Source organism: Fusarium venenatum (genome assembly GCF_020744135.1).
Source record: "Fusarium venenatum strain MPI-CAGE-CH-0201 chromosome Unknown EDB82scaffold_2, whole genome shotgun sequence".
NCBI classification, from domain to species: Eukaryota; Fungi; Ascomycota; class Sordariomycetes; order Hypocreales; family Nectriaceae; genus Fusarium; species Fusarium venenatum.
Genome location: NW_027072130.1, coordinates 2466205 through 2486853, shown reverse-complemented (window position 1 = coordinate 2486853; position 20649 = coordinate 2466205). Strand labels below are relative to the sequence as shown.

General features: G+C 47.5%; 8 protein-coding genes across 8 annotated transcripts; 5 read left to right on the top strand and 3 right to left on the bottom strand.

Moving 5' to 3' along the window:
- Positions 1-252: 252 nt before the first annotated feature.
- On the bottom strand, positions 253-2888 carry EDB82DRAFT_142996 (major facilitator superfamily domain-containing protein). Its single transcript, XM_025733708.2, has 2 exons — positions 2578-2888; positions 253-2523 (listed from the first exon to the last, which is right to left on the bottom strand). The coding sequence occupies exons 1-2, from the start codon at positions 2729-2731 to the stop codon at positions 443-445; spliced, it is 2235 nt and encodes a 744-aa protein (XP_025584588.1). The 5' UTR covers positions 2732-2888; the 3' UTR covers positions 253-442.
- Positions 2889-3625: 737 nt separating this feature from the next.
- On the top strand, positions 3626-4749 carry EDB82DRAFT_142968 (uncharacterized protein). The gene is made up of 3 exons (XM_065607062.1): positions 3626-4088; positions 4221-4403; positions 4467-4749. The coding sequence occupies exons 1-3, from the start codon at positions 3955-3957 to the stop codon at positions 4651-4653; spliced, it is 504 nt and encodes a 167-aa protein (XP_065464601.1). The 5' UTR covers positions 3626-3954; the 3' UTR covers positions 4654-4749.
- A 586-nt stretch (positions 4750-5335) lies between these two features.
- Positions 5336-6442, top strand: EDB82DRAFT_142949 (uncharacterized protein). Its single transcript, XM_025733706.2, has 3 exons — positions 5336-5653; positions 5717-6001; positions 6058-6442. Exons 1-3 carry the CDS (start codon positions 5414-5416, stop codon positions 6334-6336), a joined length of 804 nt encoding a protein of 267 aa, XP_025584586.1. The 5' UTR covers positions 5336-5413; the 3' UTR covers positions 6337-6442.
- Positions 6443-6834: 392 nt separating this feature from the next.
- On the bottom strand, positions 6835-7730 carry EDB82DRAFT_142881 (60S ribosomal protein eL37). The gene is made up of 4 exons (XM_025733705.2): positions 7538-7730; positions 7383-7445; positions 7134-7205; positions 6835-7040 (listed from the first exon to the last, which is right to left on the bottom strand). The coding sequence occupies exons 1-4, from the start codon at positions 7539-7541 to the stop codon at positions 6895-6897; spliced, it is 285 nt and encodes a 94-aa protein (XP_025584585.1). The 5' UTR covers positions 7542-7730; the 3' UTR covers positions 6835-6894.
- Positions 7731-7764: 34 nt separating this feature from the next.
- Positions 7765-10786, bottom strand: EDB82DRAFT_496297 (OPT oligopeptide transporter protein-domain-containing protein). The gene is made up of 3 exons (XM_025733704.2): positions 10031-10786; positions 9083-9980; positions 7765-9027 (listed from the first exon to the last, which is right to left on the bottom strand). The coding sequence occupies exons 1-3, from the start codon at positions 10577-10579 to the stop codon at positions 8075-8077; spliced, it is 2400 nt and encodes a 799-aa protein (XP_025584584.1). The 5' UTR covers positions 10580-10786; the 3' UTR covers positions 7765-8074.
- A 1223-nt stretch (positions 10787-12009) lies between these two features.
- EDB82DRAFT_474205 (uncharacterized protein) lies at positions 12010-12475 on the top strand (the record flags this gene model as incomplete). The annotated part of the gene is made up of 3 exons (XM_025733703.2): positions 12010-12057; positions 12167-12187; positions 12230-12475. The coding sequence occupies 3 exons, from the start codon at positions 12010-12012 to the stop codon at positions 12473-12475; spliced, it is 315 nt and encodes a 104-aa protein (XP_025584583.2).
- A 366-nt stretch (positions 12476-12841) lies between these two features.
- EDB82DRAFT_142792 (uncharacterized protein) lies at positions 12842-14096 on the top strand. The gene has a single exon (XM_025733702.2). The coding sequence runs from the start codon at positions 12939-12941 to the stop codon at positions 13692-13694; it is 756 nt and encodes a 251-aa protein (XP_025584582.1). The 5' UTR covers positions 12842-12938; the 3' UTR covers positions 13695-14096.
- Positions 14097-14164: 68 nt separating this feature from the next.
- EDB82DRAFT_496291 (uncharacterized protein) lies at positions 14165-14899 on the top strand. Its single transcript, XM_065608530.1, has one exon. The coding sequence runs from the start codon at positions 14498-14500 to the stop codon at positions 14717-14719; it is 222 nt and encodes a 73-aa protein (XP_065464600.1). The 5' UTR covers positions 14165-14497; the 3' UTR covers positions 14720-14899.
- Positions 14900-20649: the final 5750 nt, after the last annotated feature.

The window sequence follows — 20649 nt, the reverse complement described above, 5'->3', positions numbered from 1 at the left end:
GTGACGATATCTCGGATCGATCGGATATATCACAGGCTTCCAGCGTTAGCACATTACCATAGAACGGGTAAGCTAAGACATAGTTTAAATAAATTCCCGATGAACGAATTAGATGAACAAGGATACCTCTAGATATGTTTCAAAAGTTTGGCGGTGGTAGTTTGTTGTGCCAAATAATGTTCGTGGCATGTGTTCACAGGTTGTACTCTCTTGTGGATAAATATGTAGGGGCGAACATTTCAGTGTTATTCTGAGCGCTATCATTCTACCAAATGCTAATATGCAAGTCATGCCGTACTGTAGCACTTGCGTGCTACCCCGTGGGATGCAAGTAATACAGAAACCCAAACTCCTGTTTGTCGTGCCAATGAGTGCGAGTGCAAAACACCTTTATCAGAATGCATATGATGCGTCGAAACAAGACAATAAAAACGTGCTACAATCAGAACTTCTCCATCAAGTTGGCCCGGACCGTCCACATGCGAGCCCTCTTGCCATAAATGTACATGGGAATCGTGCAAAGCATCAAGGCCAGCTGGATTATACCAATCCAGATATAGACCATCTTAGGACCATCTCCGTGGAGCCAATGGGTAACAAAGAGACTGAAGACAAGACCGTGTAGGATATTCTTGGAGAAGTTGAGAGTCACCAAAGCCTCTCCTGCGTATTGACGGTAACTGTCGACGCAGAACGTGATGGCTGTTGTCGAGCCAAGCGAACATCCAAACGAAACAACACCAAAGAAGAAGGTAGGGACCATCCAATGGTCTTTCTCCTCGGCCGACCACCCAAATCCCATAAGACCAATACAGGTAGTAATTAGGATAGGGATGGCCATGACAAGACGGAACTCGGGCTCGTAAAGTCCGCCATTACGACGAGACATCATCTTGACAATGATATCGCTGACCTTGCCTGCAACACCGGTTCCTAGGATGCCGCCGATGAACGGCGAGATATACACCAGACCAGTCTGGAGAGCAGTGAAGTTATAAGACTCTCGGTCGCGGTAAATCATGGCAATCGACTCGGAGATGACAATCAGCCAGCCGACAGAGCAAGCATACACGGCAGATGACCACAAAACGGCAGGATAGGCAAAGAGTACGAATGGGCGGATCATAACCTTGAACCAATTGTCACCATTGAGTCTTCCATGCCAAGGCTTCAGAGTTTGAGTGAACGACTTCGGGGGTTGTTGGCGGAGGTTATGCGTGTATGCCTGGACTTTCGGTAGGCCCTCAACGTCCGAAGCGTTCAACTTTTCGTTCTCGAGGGTTGGGCCCAACTTGAATGAGTTGTTGACGGAACCGCTTCCACTTCCGGTATCAGCACCAGAAGGTAAAGTCGAGTCTTTATCCGAAAAATCCGCCAATGCCTTGGGCGAGCCAGCGTCGACTTCGGGAGCTGCGGTCTCTTTGTCAGTAGCGTCAGGCCCGGCGAAGCCCACATGGAGGTTTCTAGCCCGGTGGTGGTGGGAGTGATGGGAGGGAGCAGGCGACTGTCGTCCATCTTGGGCAGGAGGCACATCAACTGAATGTTCTCCATGCTCGGGCTCCAATACCTTTTCTTCTGTGGGTTGTTGAACCTGGTGATGACGAGATGAGAGTCGGCGGAGGAAGCTCGGCCTCTTTGAAGGATGCTTGGGTCTTGCGTGAGGTGTTCGATCCCAAAATGTCTCGGGGACGAATAAGAAGAGGAGTACAGCGCCCAAACCAATGATCATAGCTAAGATCCAGAAGGTCCAGCGCCATCCGAGACTGCCAATAATGACTGCGCTAACAAGAGGGACCAAGTTCTTGCCACCAAGCAAAAGGAGGGTATAGATGCCAATACGGTATGCTCGCTCGTGAAGGAAAAAGATCTCGGCGATTGTAGCTGACGGGAGACATTCGACTGGTGCGACGGCGAAGCCTTGAAAGACTCTGGCGGCCAGTAGAGAGTTGAAGCTTGGAGACCATGCAGACCAGAGCGATGTGCCAATGAACATGACGGAGCTGGCCAAGTATACTGGGCGCTTACCATAAAGAATGGCAGTTGGCGAGAACACAACTGAACCAAGGCCCATGCCCATCATGTAAAGTCCAGTAGTTAGAGCCACTCTCTCGACGTCGACGTTGTACTCTTCAGCGACATCCGTGAAGCCAGCGGCAATCAAGGGAGTGGTGCCACCACCAATCATGCAGTAAAAGCCAAGTGACAAAAGAGCAGCATCTCGTTTCCAGGATGGCCAATTCAAGGGGTCATTTCCTGATTCCTCGGGTTGAGGTTCCAGGATGATCGCACCGTCACTTGTCTTCTTCTTGCCTTCATTTGCACTGGCCGGGCGACTTGAACTTGCTGGCCGATGGCTTTCCGCCGCAACTGATGCTGCTGCCGCCGCCGCGGCTGCTGACGAGGCTGATGCTCTCCGCTCATCGACAACAAAGCCAGTGGGAATAGAAGAATGGGAGTTTCTCGCATGAACGTTTCGCAGACCAAGCGGTTCATTGCGATGGGATGCAAGAAGAAGAACAGAGCCTGCGGCGCGTTAGCATTGTCATGTTCACCAGATCAAGATATTTTTGTACTTACCTGGAACCTCAATGGTCTTTTTATCGTTCAAAACTCCCATGCTCCATTTTGACGGCCCGTAAGCATCGTTCTGAGGGGGGGCGTCGGTAGAGCCGGCGCCAGGGCTGACGCCCAGAAAGCGCCGCCATCTGGGCACATTGGTGTTTTCTGACATGATGACAGTCTTTACAAGACAATAATTTTAAGACACAAAGAATTTTCTGATATTGTAAATTTTCTCTGGGGCAAAGAGCGGGCTAGGCGCAATGCCTGTGGACCGAGTGAGACGACCTTGATAAATAGAAACTTGGTGTGGTCGATTTCAGGAGTTGAACGTATTTCGTCTATAGGTCTACCAAGCTGAATGAAGACTGGAAGAAGTAGGATGAAGGATGAAGGATTTCTAGGTAGTTTCAGGGCATATGCAGATGAAGATGGAGATGAAGGATTTATGATAGGAATGATATGGAAAGGTTGGGAGGCAGGTCGTTAGTGTAGCGAAGTAATGGAAGGCATAAAGGTCCAATAAATTGTGGAGTGTCGTGAGAAGATCGCTTGTGTATGCTGGCTGTCGTCAAATCCTTCAGGAACAAAGACAATAAGAATCCTGCCAATATGATAGCTAGAAAACAAGGAAATCGAAGGGGAGAGGCCGCTCGAGTCTTGGTATACACACGGAGAGAGGGAGATGGTACGACAACAACGGGAGGACACGATCATCTAGATATATGTGTATCACTAGTAGGTAGGCAGATACGATACTTGAGATAGATTAACAAGGGTCCGTCCATATTCCTTGATAGGTAAGGGCACTGGACAGACCCAAGCAAAGCCAAGCATGAAAGGTTAATTTTCAACTGCTCGTTCAGCCTGCCATTCTAACACGAGTAAGGTTAACGTTGGATCACCGGGGCCCAACTCCACTCCCACGCATCCAATATGGTAGGATTCGGGGCCTGGTGACAATAACAATAGCGATAGTCACCAGCGGGAGCGGCGGCAGAGTCATTAAACACGATCGATTCCAGGTTAAACCAAGTTTCGTTTATTGTAGATGCTGCACGCGTGACCGACTTATGGCGTTTAAACGGTGTCCCGTGCGTCCTATTACTGGCTTATCTCACTGTGAACTGTCCCCAGTGGGTTCTGCAACCCCCGCCTATCGAAGGGTCCTGGAGCCACTGGACCAAGGGTCGCTGCGGGAGATACGGTATGCTGGAAGCATTATTACATCATTGCTGAGGCTGGGCAGCTAACCTCGAGAATCTGCTCGCATTCCATGGTTTCATCCCGTTCACCCATTATTGAGGCTCAATTGTTACTGCAGTGTCAGATTGTTGTGTTTTGACACTTTCCTTCTTGTATCCTTGAAATCAACACCGACCGCACAAAAAAAAAATGCATACATTTTTTCTACGCGCTGGACTACGCCCGCTATACTGCAAAACGTCATCTTTGCGGGCTGTCTTAATTCAACGAGTCTCAATCTCATCAAGCACACCGCGACAAGCCAAGAACCAAATATATGCCCCGTAAGTCGAATCGCGTTGCTTTGACAGATCATATGTCTCCGCACATGTTCCCTCCTTTGCAACCCTTATTTGCCGATCGCTGTCTGGGTCTTCGTACGCCGAGAAATAGCTTGTTTGTTGACCGCCAGCTAGTATCCGCAACAATGACTCTTTCTCAACCTACCTTTCACTTTCAACATCGTCCCGCACACCCCTGCTGACTTTCTGGTCCGCTTCGTGGTGCTCAACATGCAAAGCTGTCAGTCCCCTCCTTCACGACCTCGTCGAGTCTGGTGTTGGCGAGGAGGAAGGTGGAGTATCTCTTGCTACTGTCGAGTTTGACTCACCAGATATCATGTCGGGGGATCCCAACCTGGCCATGACTTACATGATTACCAGCATCCCCACGCTTCTGAGCTTTGACGGCGGGGAAGCTCAGACGGCTACCAAGCTTTCTGATGCCAGAAAGCTTGCTGATCGAGATTTCCTAAAGGAATGGATCAGAACCGAAGCGAGGAGACATGGAGGCCGTGGAGGAGGCGGCGGAGGATCATCGCTCTTTGGAGGTTTGTTCAGCAAGTCATGACAATTATAATCTGGTTATGTACAGATCACTATCTATAATATCACTTCTGAACTGCAGTATGAAGTTTAATGAGACAGAGCCGGTATTTTGGACATTTTCAAAACTAGTACTGATTACATGTACCCTGCCTCTAGTATATTCCGTACGCGACACGTCCTGGATATTTGTCACGGATGCAGTCCTTACATACTATCACTTGGTACATATGAAAATTTCATATGAGTGTTGGTGAGAAGCTATGCTATAGCATCTGATCATTGGGACACTATTCCAGCCCCAGCATATTCCTAGTGAACATCTCTCAGTTGGGAGCACAATGGTAAGAAACGAACAGTAGTAGCTCCCTGTCATCTATCAGCAATAGTAAGGCCTTTATTCAGTGCATCATTACTCCATAACCATCTTGTGATTTCTGGACAATCGACAATTCAGCCAAGGAGACTTGGCCACACACATTGCGAGTTAAACCTCAGGACCGCACACTAACTATGAGAGATCAGACAATAATCAATTAGAGGAGCATGACTATTTTCTTGTGAAAAACCCGGCGCTCTAGAAAAATATAGAGGAAGTGCATTCGTAAATCTGATCAAGTTCGATAATTCGAGAAGTGTTCGGCACCTACCTATGCCGGGTAGCAGTGTTGAGCTAGGTTATTTCTCCCAAAACTTACGCTCCACTATGACACTTCTCGCACAGTACAATCGAACCTCAAAATCTTTAATATCAACCAAACAACCTTGTTGATACAGCCCACAAAATGGCTTCCGTGTCACGGATACCTCATATCTTAGAGCCATATCTTGCTCTTCCCTCAGAAGGCTCACTCAGTCTTGTCACAAGCGTACTCGGCGCGAGTTCAAATTGGCTGCTTCTACGACATGTGTACTCATACCTGAGAGGAAGCACAGATGGCGACGAGAGCACCAAAGACACAGGTGTGGTGCTGGTCAGTTTTATGAGAGATGGCGCTTTCTGGAAAGAGGGTTCTACGAAGCTGGTGAGGTCCCTTGTCTTTACAGCAATTCTTCTCCATAGATACATGAGACTCATACTACTCCAGGGATTAGATCTTGATGCCCACAGCAGAACAGGACGCTTCACTTTCGTAGATGGACTCACGGGAATCTACGGTGACAGCAAGCCCCAAGCACCAGGTGCACGAAAAGAGAGAGCGCTTCGAGGTACTGATCTTGCAGATATCAAGAAGGAAATCGAAGGCGCTATTGGGGACTTGAAAGCCTCACGCAAAGTTCTCATCATTGACCAACTCGATGCCTTACTTGCTGTCACTGATGAGTCAACCACAAGCCTCACATTACAAAACCTCGTTCTCGGCCTCCGCAGTGTAAGTTTACACCAGCTCGTAAAGGTCGATGACAATATCTAACTCGAATCTCTCAGCTTGTTCACAGCACTCTTCTCACACTCTCTGCCGACACATCCCTGGTTGCTGCCCAAGCTACTACCCTCGAACGAGAGCACGCCAGCCTTGTGCTCTCGATAGCTCATACGTCTGACGTTGTTTTGGCTCTGCGCATGTTGGACACAGGAACAGCAAGGGATGTCAGTGGTGTCGTCCGCATTACAGGACCTGATATCGAAGGGATAGGAGGTGCTGCCGAATACCTTTACCATATTGTTGCGGACAGTGGTGTTAAAGTCTTCGAGAGGGGGACATGAAAATCTAGATACGAGAAAACACGAATACTACGAATGACACAACGATCATAAATATGTTGTAAAAATCAAGCTTGATCACCGCAAATGATAGCTTACCGCCGAATAGAGTTTGGGTTATGTTTCAAGGGTATCATGCACAAATGCGTCAATTGCCAGGGCAAGTGTTTTCTCACGTATGCCCTGTCCAAGAACTATAGGCATGTTCATGCAGAATCAAGATGCCATTTCAGAACCTCGTAACCGAAACCCTATGGAATCTCAGAAGAGCAAAGGGGTTCTTTTTTTTACTTCCTTGCTCAAACATGTAAAACACCGTGCCCATGCTCCAAGCCGTCCCTTTAGAGGTCCTTCATCCACGAACCAACAAACACAACCGCCCCAGCCACCACCTTACTCCAGTTCCAACCAGATTCCCCTGCGGTCTCAGTTCATGTTATGAGAGAACCGTTATTGTTGATATGCGCGTGCTCGAAAGAATGGGTGTTTCGAACGTCCGTGGTTGAAGAGGGATAGGGCCGGAGAGGTGGTGGAGGGGATCAGAAGGGATGCAGTCCCCGTTTAGGCCTTCTCGGCAGTAGCGCCACGGGCACCCTTGGGTGTGCCAGTCTGGAAACCGTTCTTGAATCGTCGGGACACATCCTTGAGGTAGCGAGTGCGGCCGGTACCGACGGTCTTTCTTCGCTTAGCCTTCTCGGACCAGTTGTCTGTAAAGCCAGGTCAGTACTGCAGTTCAACAGTATTGGGTGTTTGTTTCGATATCGAAATTGTCGACGAATATCTGTGAGATGTTCACGTACACTTGCGGATCTTGGCAGCAGGGTAACCGCAAGAAGAGCACTCATGCTTCTGGACGTGAAGAGAGCGGCGACCTAGAGATATTCCATCAGTTTTCCGATCCATTTTTAATAATTTTCGAGCCCCTCCGCTCAGACATTCTTCAACGTTCGCAATCGTCTAATTTTCGATGTCGTCTTTCTTTGTCGCGTATCCCATTGCGCGTATCGAGGGATGCCTGAAGGGAGAGACCAGAGGGCATAAGAACTAACCGCATCGTCGGCACAGGGTGTGCGTCTTGTTGTGACGCTTACCGAAGCTGGAGGTACCCTTCGCTGTTGAAACGCATTAGCAAAACTGCGGAATTGCTTTCGAGAGGATCATCTGCTGTCGTTTCGCGAGCAGCAGCTGACAGGCAGCGACGTACTCATCTTGGCTGTGGTGTTTGGGCGGTTAGTTGGATGGCGATCGAGAAATTCTCAATTTGGGAGACCTTTTTTTGGCGGAGTGCGAATTTACAACCCTAAGAAACGGAAGGTGTGGCAGTTTCGATCGTCATGTGATGTGAAAGGCACGTGACTGGGGCAAGAGCGACTGGTTGCACCTTCTTTCTAGCGGTGGGACAGATATGGGTCATTTAAACAAATTGATCAACAAAGCTGTTCATTGGTCAATATTTAAGTATAGACAGTTATGAATTGAAGTGGAATGGATGATTAGACTACGTAGGTATTCTTGGATTGAATTGTTCCCTTATATCATTAGACTGAATCTTTTCTAACGTCAATCAACGTCAATAAACATCAACCGTTATTGAGGTATCTCGCACATGTAACCAAAAATCATTATGTAAATAGCACACAACCTAGACCATAACGCCGATAAACCATCAATCGCCAAATCTCGCTTTCCAAGCACGTATAACACATATTCATAACCGTCACTCTTTATAAAGTCGAAAACCTCAGTTCCATGTTGAAGGCCCAATAATGGTTCCTTCAGGCACCGATTTTGAAATAGCATGCGTCTTCCAATCCATTGTCTCCATGGCACCATAATTTCCCCACCAGTTCGGAGGAGATGCACTCGTCAAGTACAGTGTGAAGAAGATTACCATAGTCGACATGATGAGACCACAGTCCAGAGCTGCCGATGTGACGTAGTTGTACTGCAGCCACCAGCCAGTGTATCTCCTCTTGACAAAGCGGTTGAAGAAAGCACCGACAATACCCCAGCAGAGATAAATGTAGACAGAGGCGGGAGGCAGCATACCAGCACCTCCATAAATCAGAGGGGTGCTGACATAGCGCCAGATTGAACGCGGCCACTTGCGAGCGAGAAGCCATGTAATGATAGGCGTGACAGCACCCACCAGCCAGAACCACTGGAGAGATGAGTAAATGGCACCGTGGCTGAAGATACGGGCTGGGCCGATGGCTCCCCAAATAACAGAGGCTGTGTAAAAGACACGACCTCCTGGGCAGGTGTAGTTGTTGGGTTGGTCAATGGCACAAACGTCGGGGATATGACCAAGAGCCCAGTTCATCACACAAATCTGTACAATAGCCGACCAAATAGACGCGACGAGCTGCGAAGAAAACATAACACGAGGAGGGACCTTCATGTAATGACCGAGCTTGAGGTCCTGGGCAAAGTAGAGTGCCTGGCCCATACAGATGTAGCCGTAGTTCTTGAACATCATCATAGCCATGGGACGGCCAGGAACCATGTAACCAATGATAAACTCTGTCAAAACGTTGAGACCGAGCTGAATGTTGGTGATGGCCTGAACAACACCAATGGGGATGAGCCACAACACGGGGATGAGAAGGCAGATGAAGTAGGCCCAGACTGGAAAACCAGTCGGCCAGCCAGCAATGACACCAATCGAGATGGCTACCATGACGATGAACAGAGCTATTTACGATCAGTATCACTCATTAGTGATCAAATATCAAGGATTTAAACTTACCAGCATACCACCAGTCCTCTGCATCTCGGTACTTCTTCATTAGGCGCATGTGGACATCGTCCTCCTGGTTACGGGCAAGCTTGAATTGCCTCCAGATTTCGTGTCCATGGTAGAGTACAACGTGCACGACGACAGCCGTCACAGCTGCGAAAGACAATCCATACGAAAGAGCGAATTGTGTCGGTAAAAAGAGCGGCGAGTACTCCTTGTACGCTGTCTCGTTGAAGTGGAAGTTGCTGTCAAGGATCCTTGAGACATTGTAGATGGCGCCTGTGTTATCGTAGGACTCGGATGACTGAACGGGGAAGTAATCCGCATACCATGTACCTGTAAAGTGAATTCCCATTGATATGCAAATGAAGAAAACGACAATACCCACGATGACGTTGGCAACGGCGTGGAATGGCGGGATCAAGGGAGACTGCAGGTAGCCGCTGTACACGGTCCAGTCGAAGGATGTAGGCATCAAGCCATAACCAGTCATGCCACCGAAGAGCTTGTTAACGGTAACGTTGTGAGGCGCAATCCAGCAAACCCAAGTGAAGTAGGACAGTCCCTTGAAGATCCAGCCGGGGAACCAGTACCAAACGAAGCCTCCACATCCCACAATCAGGAACCATCTATAACGTCCCATCTTCCAACCGTTGGTTTTGGTGGGGTCGGAACCAGAGTGGTCGTGAAGCGTGTAAAACAAGGCGCAGTTGACTAGATCAGTAGGCCAGATCATGGCAGCTGGCCACACTAAGAAACGACGGGCAAGGCCAGCCAGTCCATAACCAGTACAAAGAGTAGTTATGCCGAACAGTATCTGGAACGCCCAGCCAAACTCCTGGCCATAGAAAATCTGCTGGGCAAGAAGTACATCGGTTGCGTAGAGGACGCCACCACCATAGGCAGCCTTGATACGGAATTAGTGAGTGCTGAGGTATATCAAGAAGTTGTGCTTACATTTGACATGGCGACAATCACCACATGCTCCTTGTAGTTGAATTTACCAGGCTTCAGGTTGAATTTGAGGCCGAATAAGTTCCATTCACGATCGGGCATGATCAAGTCCCAGCCCAGACCAAAAGGGTATGCGACAAGCTGGACAACATAGGTAGTGACCGTGACACTAGGGTTTCGCAGCGAGAAGAGCATGTTAACACCAGAGCCGATAGTGCACAGAACCAGGCCAATGACCCAAGCACGGATGGTGTTGGCGGGGACGTCAACATCGTAGTTTCGGACGACAGATCGGACTTCAGGATAGGGACTGTTGTCTTCCATGAGCGCGTGCTCAATCTCAATTCCCTTCTCAGCATTTCCTGTCGCGATAGCGGCGTCCACATCGGTGAGGTCGTCGATGGGCAAGTTGGGATCGAACTTGTGCGACTTTTCGAATTGCTGAAGGTTCTCGAGATAATCGCGACCGGAGGCGGAGACAGTCTCGAGGGGGCCGGGGATAGGAATAATATCCTCGGCCTCATGGCGCTTGCGAAAGAGAGAGGGCGCCATGGTGGTTAATGGATATCCTTTGCAGATAGCAAACGGACAGACAGCAAAAGCGACAGCAAACCGACGGCAGTGCGTGGGTTTAAACCCGCTATGACAGCGACAACAACAGCCTGGGCTTGATCTTCTGGTGTCGTGAGGTGATGTTGAAGCAGGCAAAAGAAGATGCCGACAGCGGCTGCTGCTTTGCGGGTGTGGTTATACAGACTGAGACTGACTGGGACTGGAACTGGGGGGGATTCTCAGCCCCAAGGGACAAGGAGGGTCACTCCCCGCGAAGAAAAGATTGGCACTCCCATCAGAACCCGGCACTAGACGTCTTGGGCCGTAGTGTTGTTCTCTATGCATTGGCTATCGCGGACAACGGCATGGTTCAATCTAGACCACCTTCTTGATTGGGGATAGAACAAGCTTAGACCATGTCAACTGCAGAGCTCTGATGGTCCTTCTGTGGCCTCTCAGTATGTCGAATTTTTTGGACCTTTTGTTGAAAACACAGCTGGAGTCTTGTTCACGTATTCTGTTTGGTCAATTCTTTGGGTCGGAAAATGGGAGATATTTCGAGCATCCAAACGCTTCAATTTGAAGACCAAGAAGCCATCCAACGCCTATCTCCTCTCAAGATAACGCATCTTGACGAAAGCCCAGTATGCCCAGGCTACCAGTCCAGCCCAGCCCAGTCATGTCCCTCCAAGGTCACATCCAAACGTTGGCACGCCATTTGAGGGATCTTAATTCATCCAATAGACCCAGGCTCAGATGGGTGCTCAACCCTTCAGAACACACGGCTTATCTCCAGCCCCTCTAGTATTAGCCTCGGCCCATAAGATAACCGTCAGGTCAGTGAAAATTTACTTGCTGGTGTGTGTTAGTTTTAAAGCACTCAACCCCAGCCTGGCACTTTTGTCCACATAAACGGCACACCCGGCTATATATCATGCTGAAAGAGAGAAGCAAGAATCACCTGCTGAATGATTCTCGATCAATTCAGGGTCCAGTCAACTATCGGACTAACAACAGCGCTGAGAACTTGCCTCCTCACCATAGTGTCGGGTTTGGGACCAATTCAGCACGCTTCTGGAACACAGACTAGGGGTGGCTACCTACTAGGTAAAGGCAGGCTGAATCTCGCTGCCGTTCTTGACTGATGTTTTGTCAGAGCTTGCACTGATAAAAATAATTATCTTGCCTACCTAGATAGAGCAAGAAAGGGAACGAGAATGAGAATGTCTTGGTTTGATCGTCCCACTTAATCAATATGGAAAACTCATCCAACTTGTTAGCAAAAGGTCCTTCGTCAAACAAGATGGTTCCATTTGTCTCCAGCCAATCTTCATCACGTGGCGAACTTTTGTTCAGCTCGGCTCACATTGTCACCAAAAGGTGTTGGAACCTTTGGCCAACCCACTCATAGCCATGAAATTTCTGCCAAAATGTCAAACATGATCTTCATAATTGTCAACGGGCGATCGGCAAGTTTCGTAAGATATGTTCAGTTTACTGCGGCCTCGGGCTTATAATTGCAATACTACTACAGAGTATTGGACTACCTAAATACTGGTTCCTGGTCCTAACTGGATGACAGTGTAGTTAGTGCGTCAGGTCATTCGTGTAAGTGGCTAACACTCAAAGACAACGACTCTTCAAAAACAGTGGCTGTTTCACCGGTACAACCTTTTACGTGTGGTTATATGGGCGATCTACTACTTTGAGATAACTCTTCAAAGTATAGCTCTATTTATCACCATTGTCAATAATAATGTGAGTCCTCCTGGTCACAAATATGGATTTCTCTTGTGCCTTATGCCCGAGGGCCTCCAAGTCGGTAAGAATTGGCAACAAATACAGCCAAAGGTAACGTCGATGAGACGCTATGCCATGTTGCTAGCAGCATTATGAAGTCGTCAGTAGCCAAAGGTTTAAATAGAAAACGTGAGTTTCACAAAGGTATGGTGAAGTTTATTAAACGCGGCTTGCATAATTTGCTTTGTAGGATAATAATAGTCACTTCGTTTCAGGAACAATCCGGTTGCTCAATTCAAACATCATTCGGTACTTTTGGCATGTTAATCTCCGTAGGCTTTGTTGATTGCAGCACGTTCGTTTATTTCGCAGAGGTAGCAGCCAGTTTGATAGGAATCCGTGTCTACAGGCATACGCCCTTATAGTTGTAGGTTTGCAGGTATGAAGGTGACGCAACAAGTGTTGCCTGCCTAACATGACTAACACGACGAAGACCTACTCTGTGTCGTTGCCTTTAACTCCAACCAGCAGAGTTCTTGAGGATCAATGAACAACAAGCGCGGGGTAAAGGAACATCCCACCGCTTATTACTCTGATTTGAACATTGTCAACCATCATCATGTCGACCACTCCAGGAGTAACTTTCCGAAAGGACGGAACGAAAACATTCATCCCGCTCGAGAACAACCCAGAAGTGTTCACCAAGCTCATTCATAACCTAGGCATCTCCAAGAAGCTCGGTTTCTACGATGTCTACAGCGTTGACGAGCCTGAGTTGCTGGCCATGATTCCTCACCCCGTCCACGCCCTCATCTTTATCACTCCTGCGCCTATGTGGGCTCGCGTTCGGGAAAGTGATCCTGGTTCAAAAGAGTTAACATACGATGGCTCTGGTCCAGATGAACCCGTCATGTGGTATAGACAGACTATCGGACACGCCTGCGGCCTCATCGCTCTCCTACACAGTGTAAGCAACGGTACGGCCAAGGATTTTATCAACCCAGACTCGCTCCTAGACGAGATCATCAAGGAGACACAGGACCTTAAGCCCCTTGCACGTGCCGACTTCCTCTACAATTCCGTTGAACTGGAAAAGGCCCATATGGATGCAGCTATGACAGGGGATTCTGCAGCACCTACGAGCCAAGAACCTGTCGGGTATCATTTTATCAGCTTCGTCAAAGGTTCAGACGGTCATCTCTACGACCTAGAGGGAGGTTGGGGCGAACCAGTTGATTGCGGTATCTTGGATGAAGGAAATGACCTCCTTAGCGAACAGGCGCTTGAAGCAACTGTCAAGAGGTACACCAAGGTTGCCGATGGTAACCTCGAGTTCAGCATCATTGCTCTATCAACAATTCCAGAGGAAAACTAGCAAAAGTTTGATAGCTACAGGGAGGTCTGTGGGAAGAACCGAGCCTGTAGAAGCACTCTTGCATTTCAAGCCTACTCCTATCGTGTAATTCACATCGCTCTGCTATAGGAACTTCCACTTGGTATACAAATGTCACATTTACATACAATCAAACATACTATACAGTACACTCTTGTAGACCAGTCTGATGGTCACCTAGCTTCGGGTATGGTAGTGAGATGAGAGCACCTTCGTCTATTCCGCGCAAAAGACTCGAGCATTGGCCCCAGGTTGCCAAAACGAACATTCACCAATATGTGATTGACGCCAGAATGCATCAGCATACGCTCTAACTTGCAACACAGCTTTGTTTATTGTATGACAGCCACGCCTCGGGCAGCTGCTTTCACTCTCTAGTGACTTTCTTCTGCATATATCACAGCAGGATTGAGCTGTGTTACAGCAATTGCAGACTCAAAACGGTGTGGACCCTCAGGGTGCTCAGTCTATGTCGGTAGTTATCAGTCTCGGCCTACATTTATTGCTGCAACCTATAGTTCATGTATGTACTTGACTTAGTGGTTATTTGATGTCACGGGTCCCATAGCAAAATGCAAAACCAACCTGATATCAAGGTTGACAAGTTTTTCTGGTGAACTCCTGTTCCTTCCGAATATGCTCCTATCCTAGACAACTCCGGTCTTCCTCAGCCTTGATTAAACCATGAGAAGTTAATCCTCCTGCATCAGATTTCGGAACGCGGCAGTACACCTGTTATATGCATCGTCGGGTATGCAGCTGGCCGCTTACCACGTTGTGAAGATATGTACAGGCGGGCCTCCAAGCATTCGAACTTTGTACAACAGTCAAGTTCCGGTGTTCTATACATGTCCATTCTCACAGTTGCGCTCCGACTATCCTCTGCATGTACTGATAATGCATACCGTTCATTCCTTTCTTCTCTGTGGCTAACTGGACTTGGGTCTTTAATAACTGCTCAATACTACTACATGACCCACATGCTGGGCAGTTTCGTTTCGTCATAGTTGAATATCTCTGCTGAAGAATGAAAACATAAATTAAGTGTCTCTCGGAATGCCAAATTCAGGTTTCTATGGTATGGTGATCAATATTGACTAATGACCGTGAACATGTCTCGCAAATGCTTAGCAGAGACTTCTTGAGAGATACAGCTCACATGAAGTAAACATTGAGGATGTGCTCAAACAGGTATGGACAAGATTGACTCCTATATATTATCTTATTTTAGGTCTTGCTACAGTAGAACAAATCGTCTCGAATGTCTCTCTATTGACCACCATCAATCAGGTTCTGCCTACCCTGTACAAAAGTGAATGCTCGTGTTACCACGGCTCTGTATTAAGCAACCCAATCATTTCAAGCGCGACTAATTGTACAACCGGGATAGAAAGTCGTTATTTCAACCCAGTGTCGAAATTGTAATGTATATAGTAGTCAGTCACAATCTGGTATAGGACAATGACCTTATGAAAATCACTTGAACGTGAGCAGATCGACAGTATATGAAACGATTTTATGTTTACCGTGTTTACTTTGTATGTAGCCAGTGCCATTAGTTATGAAATGGACACCCTCTCTCCTAACTCTACTCCGTACGATTCCTGGACATGTCGATCTCTGCACGTCTCATTAAACTACTTGTTCTATCATGGTGTCCTAATTAGACATCAGAACACATGGCGGGTTAGTATCCCGTTGTCGCAGGGATACGTGGAAAGTAACCAATGCATGCATGATCAGCGCCGGAGTATCCGTAGGCGCCTATGTACTGAACTGTGTTATAAGCGGGTGATGAGTTACGGATTATGACTCCGTACGGTCCTCCAGAACATGATGTGCTGACGCCTGACAAGCACATGCAATATTCTAGAAATCCCATGGAGGGACCCGCTTGGGTACCTGGGTTGAAGATCCCCCTGTGATGTCAAATTTAGCATGCGCCTCCATTTCACTTAACTAACTACTGGGTCCAGCGTAACACCGTTCAGGCCGCGACCGTTTTTTGTTTTTGTTTTCAGCTTAGACGGGATGATCAATGTTATCCTGGAAAGCCAATCTCGACGAAGTTCAGCCTTGTGCACCTGTGTGGGCGGAAGAGAGGATGAGAATGTCATACTTATGCTGCGCGGAGATAAAGGCCCGCCAAAACCCATACTCGAATACTAGCCACTGCACCAAATGACCGAGCGTGAAATAATCATCATTTTATTGCCGAGGATACATAAAAAATGCGAGTCGATGGGTGGGATGCCAACCAATAGTGTCAAGGGAATCTGTGTTTCCAGCACTAAACGATTAAGCGATGCCTAAGCGAGGATAAAGATAGTTGCCCATCTCTTGTAGATCATACTAAACAACGGTGACCCGTAGGTGATTCAAGATCATGACGGAAGATCTGGTAGGGTCCCTTTGTCGGATTACCATCTGTTTATTGACTGGCTTGTCCACATGTTGATGAGCGGATCGTCAACAACTGTAGCTACTCATAGTTGAGCCCACGTGTGATTGGAGAGCTCTCAAAGGCCCTTGGTTTGGGCACAGAAAGTCCTTATATTTCAGCCTCACTTTATCTGCTCAGCCGTGGAGCGGACACAGCGGGAAGAAACAGATATGTCACATATGCGTCGAGCTTCAAGCCAATTTGTGATATATGAATGAGCAGCGGCAGATATGGGAAGGATTCGTGAACACCTAGACCGAGACCTAGACATAGACAGGCCCAAGCCTACCTGGTCTCCGGTGGAACCGAACCCGAAAGGATGGATCCATCAACACAGGGAGAGTTTTTGGTTCATTCCTTTCAAGGATTAAGATTGACTGCCTAAGTTCCCAATATTTATGACTATGGCTTCTCTGCCAAGTTTCGGTGTAGATGTGATGTTGGTCTGACCAGCTCATCGTCTGGGGTATACTTTCGGTGCATACAGCAGCAGTGAAGCGTACTACAGTGTATTCTGCAGCCAGTCGATAGCTTCAATTACAGGACCGGTAGCCGGCAGCATACAAAGAGCAAGGTCGGCAGATCGACGATGTGAAAGAGAGAAAGCAACGTGACTGGCCGGACCAAAGCGGATCAAGCAACGCCTAAGGACGGTAGCTTGAACGGTCTATCCCGGGGCATGGAAGCGTATTTTTACAGCGTAGCCTCATTGGGCTCAGCGCTGAGCCTCGCTCACTAAAATAGGAGTGGTTTCGTGGCACGTTGGAAAAACGCCAACACTCGGTCCTTATCCCTGACCCTGGCCCTTTTAGCTGGCCAGAAATCGAAACTCGTCCCATGTCCATTTCATCGTCCTGCCAAAATTGTCTAAAGTAGTTTGGCTCTGTCTGTTCATACGTCATTGACTGCGCCGTTGGACAAAAACTACCGCCGGACCATCCGGAAGACGAGTGTTTACCTCACAGCTTTCGTAGTAAAACAGGATACTCCGAAGAGAAGAAAATATGCAGTGACTGCAAGGAAATAGGGGTTTACAAGTAGGGCGATATTTAGGAGGGAACATAAACAATAATAAAAAAGCTTGTTTGACTCCTTCTCTGCCAGTAGGTACGCGTCCATACATATTTGGACCACACTGGGAGACGCGTACTCGTAACTAATTAGTGGATGGTGACGGAATGTGGGTTTGGCCTGCAAGGTACAGCGCGACAAGACAGGGATAATGTCCAGGATCCACGATCGATCTAGCAGTAAGTACCTCAAAGGTACATGAGGGATACTTTGCTGTTGTCTCTGGTCTATCATCGGGCTCTATTCTTTTCTGCTCTGATCTGAGTCGGAGAGTTTGATTCAGGAATTATCTACTGGCTGCTACTATGTACCTTCTTATAAAACCCCACATGTTCCAGCAGTGATATTGTGAAGTTGTTCAAGAAGTTTAAACAGTCTGCCAAGTAACTGGCACACTATCCAGTTTGGCGTTGGGCAAAGACAAGTTTACCCCCTGGTAGCCTTGATAATCGTGCCATGGCAGCGGAGTAAACGTGTATCAGGACTGCTCCACAAGATGGGCATGGGATTTACTGCCAAAGCCCCATACATGTCTGGAGAAGAGGAAATTCGATGCTGCAATATCCGTACCTCTTTGCATACCCAGCTATGTTTTTAGGAGGAGAACTGAACCAAAGTCTGCAACTTTAATTATACTCTAGGTCATATAGTATAGACGGGGATATAGATTCCGGTTTTTGGGTGTAACGATGGACGGAAGCTAGCAGCTTGAATCTTGATTTCCATCTACTCATCGTAGAGATTGGATGCTATTATAGGCATCTACGGAGTACGTGGGAGAAGTAAATCCTCTCTACCTTGGCAATGTATCGTGCAATGTTTACTGGGTTGAGAAGCATTTTCAGATGTAGAAAATAAAAAGTTGTGAGTTTGCTGACAAGCTACCATTATACTAGCCCAATCAAGAAATGGCCATTGAAACGAACCGAATATAGTCAATGATAAACTCAGATGCTAGGCTGTTGGGGTTCTAAAATAGAGTCCAAGAGGGCAGGGCATGACCCCACCGAAGCAACTGACAATTGGTATTGTTTCAAAACTTTAACACCAGATGAATTTTCCATATCGTCTTCTTCGACTCGATATAGCTTCGACAAGTTGCACTTGCGTTCATGGCTGTCAGAAGCGGTTTGGTGCGCACATCAAAGTCCTTTCGTGTGAAAAATGGTAGCAGATAAGAACCGCCTTCTCTGCACCCGAAGCGGAGGAGGTTTAATCCCCGGTTGGTGGAAGGTGGGAATTATTCCGTTTACCCACTGATTATACTTGGCCAGTGGTCTTTCTATATTCTGCGTCTGCTGCTCTCCTCTTCGTGGCGCAGCATTGTGGGATGCCTGCGTGAGTGCGTGTGCTGTGCGATGCTCCACGGCATTGAACTCTACACGAGGTTTTGGTCGCCCTGCATCTTGGCTAGAGCGGATAAGTCATGGATATTATCTTTGGCATGTGTTCGCTTCGCCTTCTTGATAATAATGCGATGCTACTATATGTTGTGACGAACTTGGATACAGGCACCCATGTCAAAAACCCATTGAAGTGTCATCCAAACTGTGTACACATGTATGTATACGATCGCTTTTAGCTGTAATATAGCAAAATCTCCGTTGTTGATGCATCCATGTCAGCACGATAAAAGCAGTTGTAATACTAGAGAATTTTATTGAAGATTGGGACAAGGGCATGTTATTGAGAGGTTTCAGAAACTGGTTATCTGCATGTTGACTAATTTTTCAACAGATGATATTCGGATGGCGACATCACATCATTCTACCCGTTACATTGGCGTGTTGTACTGTAGTTTGCTTCTCCAACATCAGCGCAGCCTCGTGCCGCATGTGGATGTGAGAACGGGATGCTGCTTGTGGGGATCACGATAGCAAATCTGGTATCTCCTTGTGTGTGTGAGGGCCCTACTGGGTTCTGGGTAGGCAGTTATGAGGAGGCCGTTTGAGTTTGGGCTTGGATGGGCTGAGGCAATCAAGTCAGGGTGCCATTGATTTACTGTTGGAAGCTTCTCGCTTCTAGGGTTTGCTTCGTATCCATTAGGTGGGTGGTAGAATGTTCGTATGTAGGTTGACCGTGCCTCATTGATTCCCCTTGTTTCCTTCTCCCTTGACTGAACAACAATTTCTCGTCTCCTCCCTCGCTATTTTCTTTTTACTTTCTTCTTCTTGAATGCTGTAGGCTTCAATTTTGCTGCATCGACGATCGACCACTCGCAGCTTGACGTCTTTTTCTTCCCTCTTTGGATATTTCGGGCAGTGTGGTGGCGTCTGGGGAAATAATCAATACCTGCCTATCACCGACACTAGTGGAAAAGAAATCAAGAGCGGAGTCTGGACGAAACGCAAAGCAAAGACGAAGCGAGCAACTCGATTGAAACGAAACCAAGGCAGACAGCGAAACAGAACGATTCGAAAACAATAACGACAAACAAGATTGAGTTATCATTCTCAAACTTCCGGTCATTCTGGACGTTTGAAGTGATTAATTAATTAATCTTGAACCGTATTCGATATAACAGGCGTCTGTCTCGGACGAACGAAACAACTGCACACTAAGACAGCCTGGAATTGAATTGCTCGAGTATCGGCGGATATCCTCCTTCAAGTCCCAATCTCAATAGAGGAACAGTTCAGTTACTTTCGGTCTGTATAATCTTTCAATCAAGCTTAAGCTCGTGTATATTCTCTGGTGGGAACACTCGCTTCATTGGGTTCCTCAACAACCGCCCCCTCCGCCCGCAGTTCGCACCAACCGATCCATCCTCACCAGGGTATCTCTGCAGTACAGTATCAGTACATACGGTATCCATGCTACGGGGCTTCGTGGACTAACAGCAAATCTCGAAACGAACAAAGGCCTTCCGTGTCCCCGTCCTCGTCAGCATTCGTCACTGCTCTCCCACGCCACTGGTTTTTATCTTATTTTTTGTTATTGGGTTAGGAAATAATTCAATCGAAGGGAATTACTAGATTACTGAGGGAGCAAGGAAATCACCAGAACTTGTAAGTTGATCAATTTCTGCTGTAAAACAAAACTGTCCGAGAGGGTGAAGCATTACCAGCTCGTATCAATTAAGTTTATGTAGCATGCAGACAGTATCTGCTGCTCATCATGACTTGAAAGTCTATCCATCGTCCCATTCTCCATCCCTTCCTTCACGCAAGTCACGACCTAGCCCACCCCTCTATTAATTGCTCATCGCCAATCCCTTGTCTTGTCTGCCGTTGGCATTTCTGCCACAACAGAATCAAATACGGGGTTTTTGCATTTCTTCGGGTGGCAGTGGTTTTTTCTTCTTCTTCTTCCACTTCTTCTTCACAAAATCACAACCACAATATATACATCCTTCCTCATCTCATTTCGTCACCCATCCATCCTCTGTCATCTGATTTGATCCTTCCAACCACTGATAGCTCA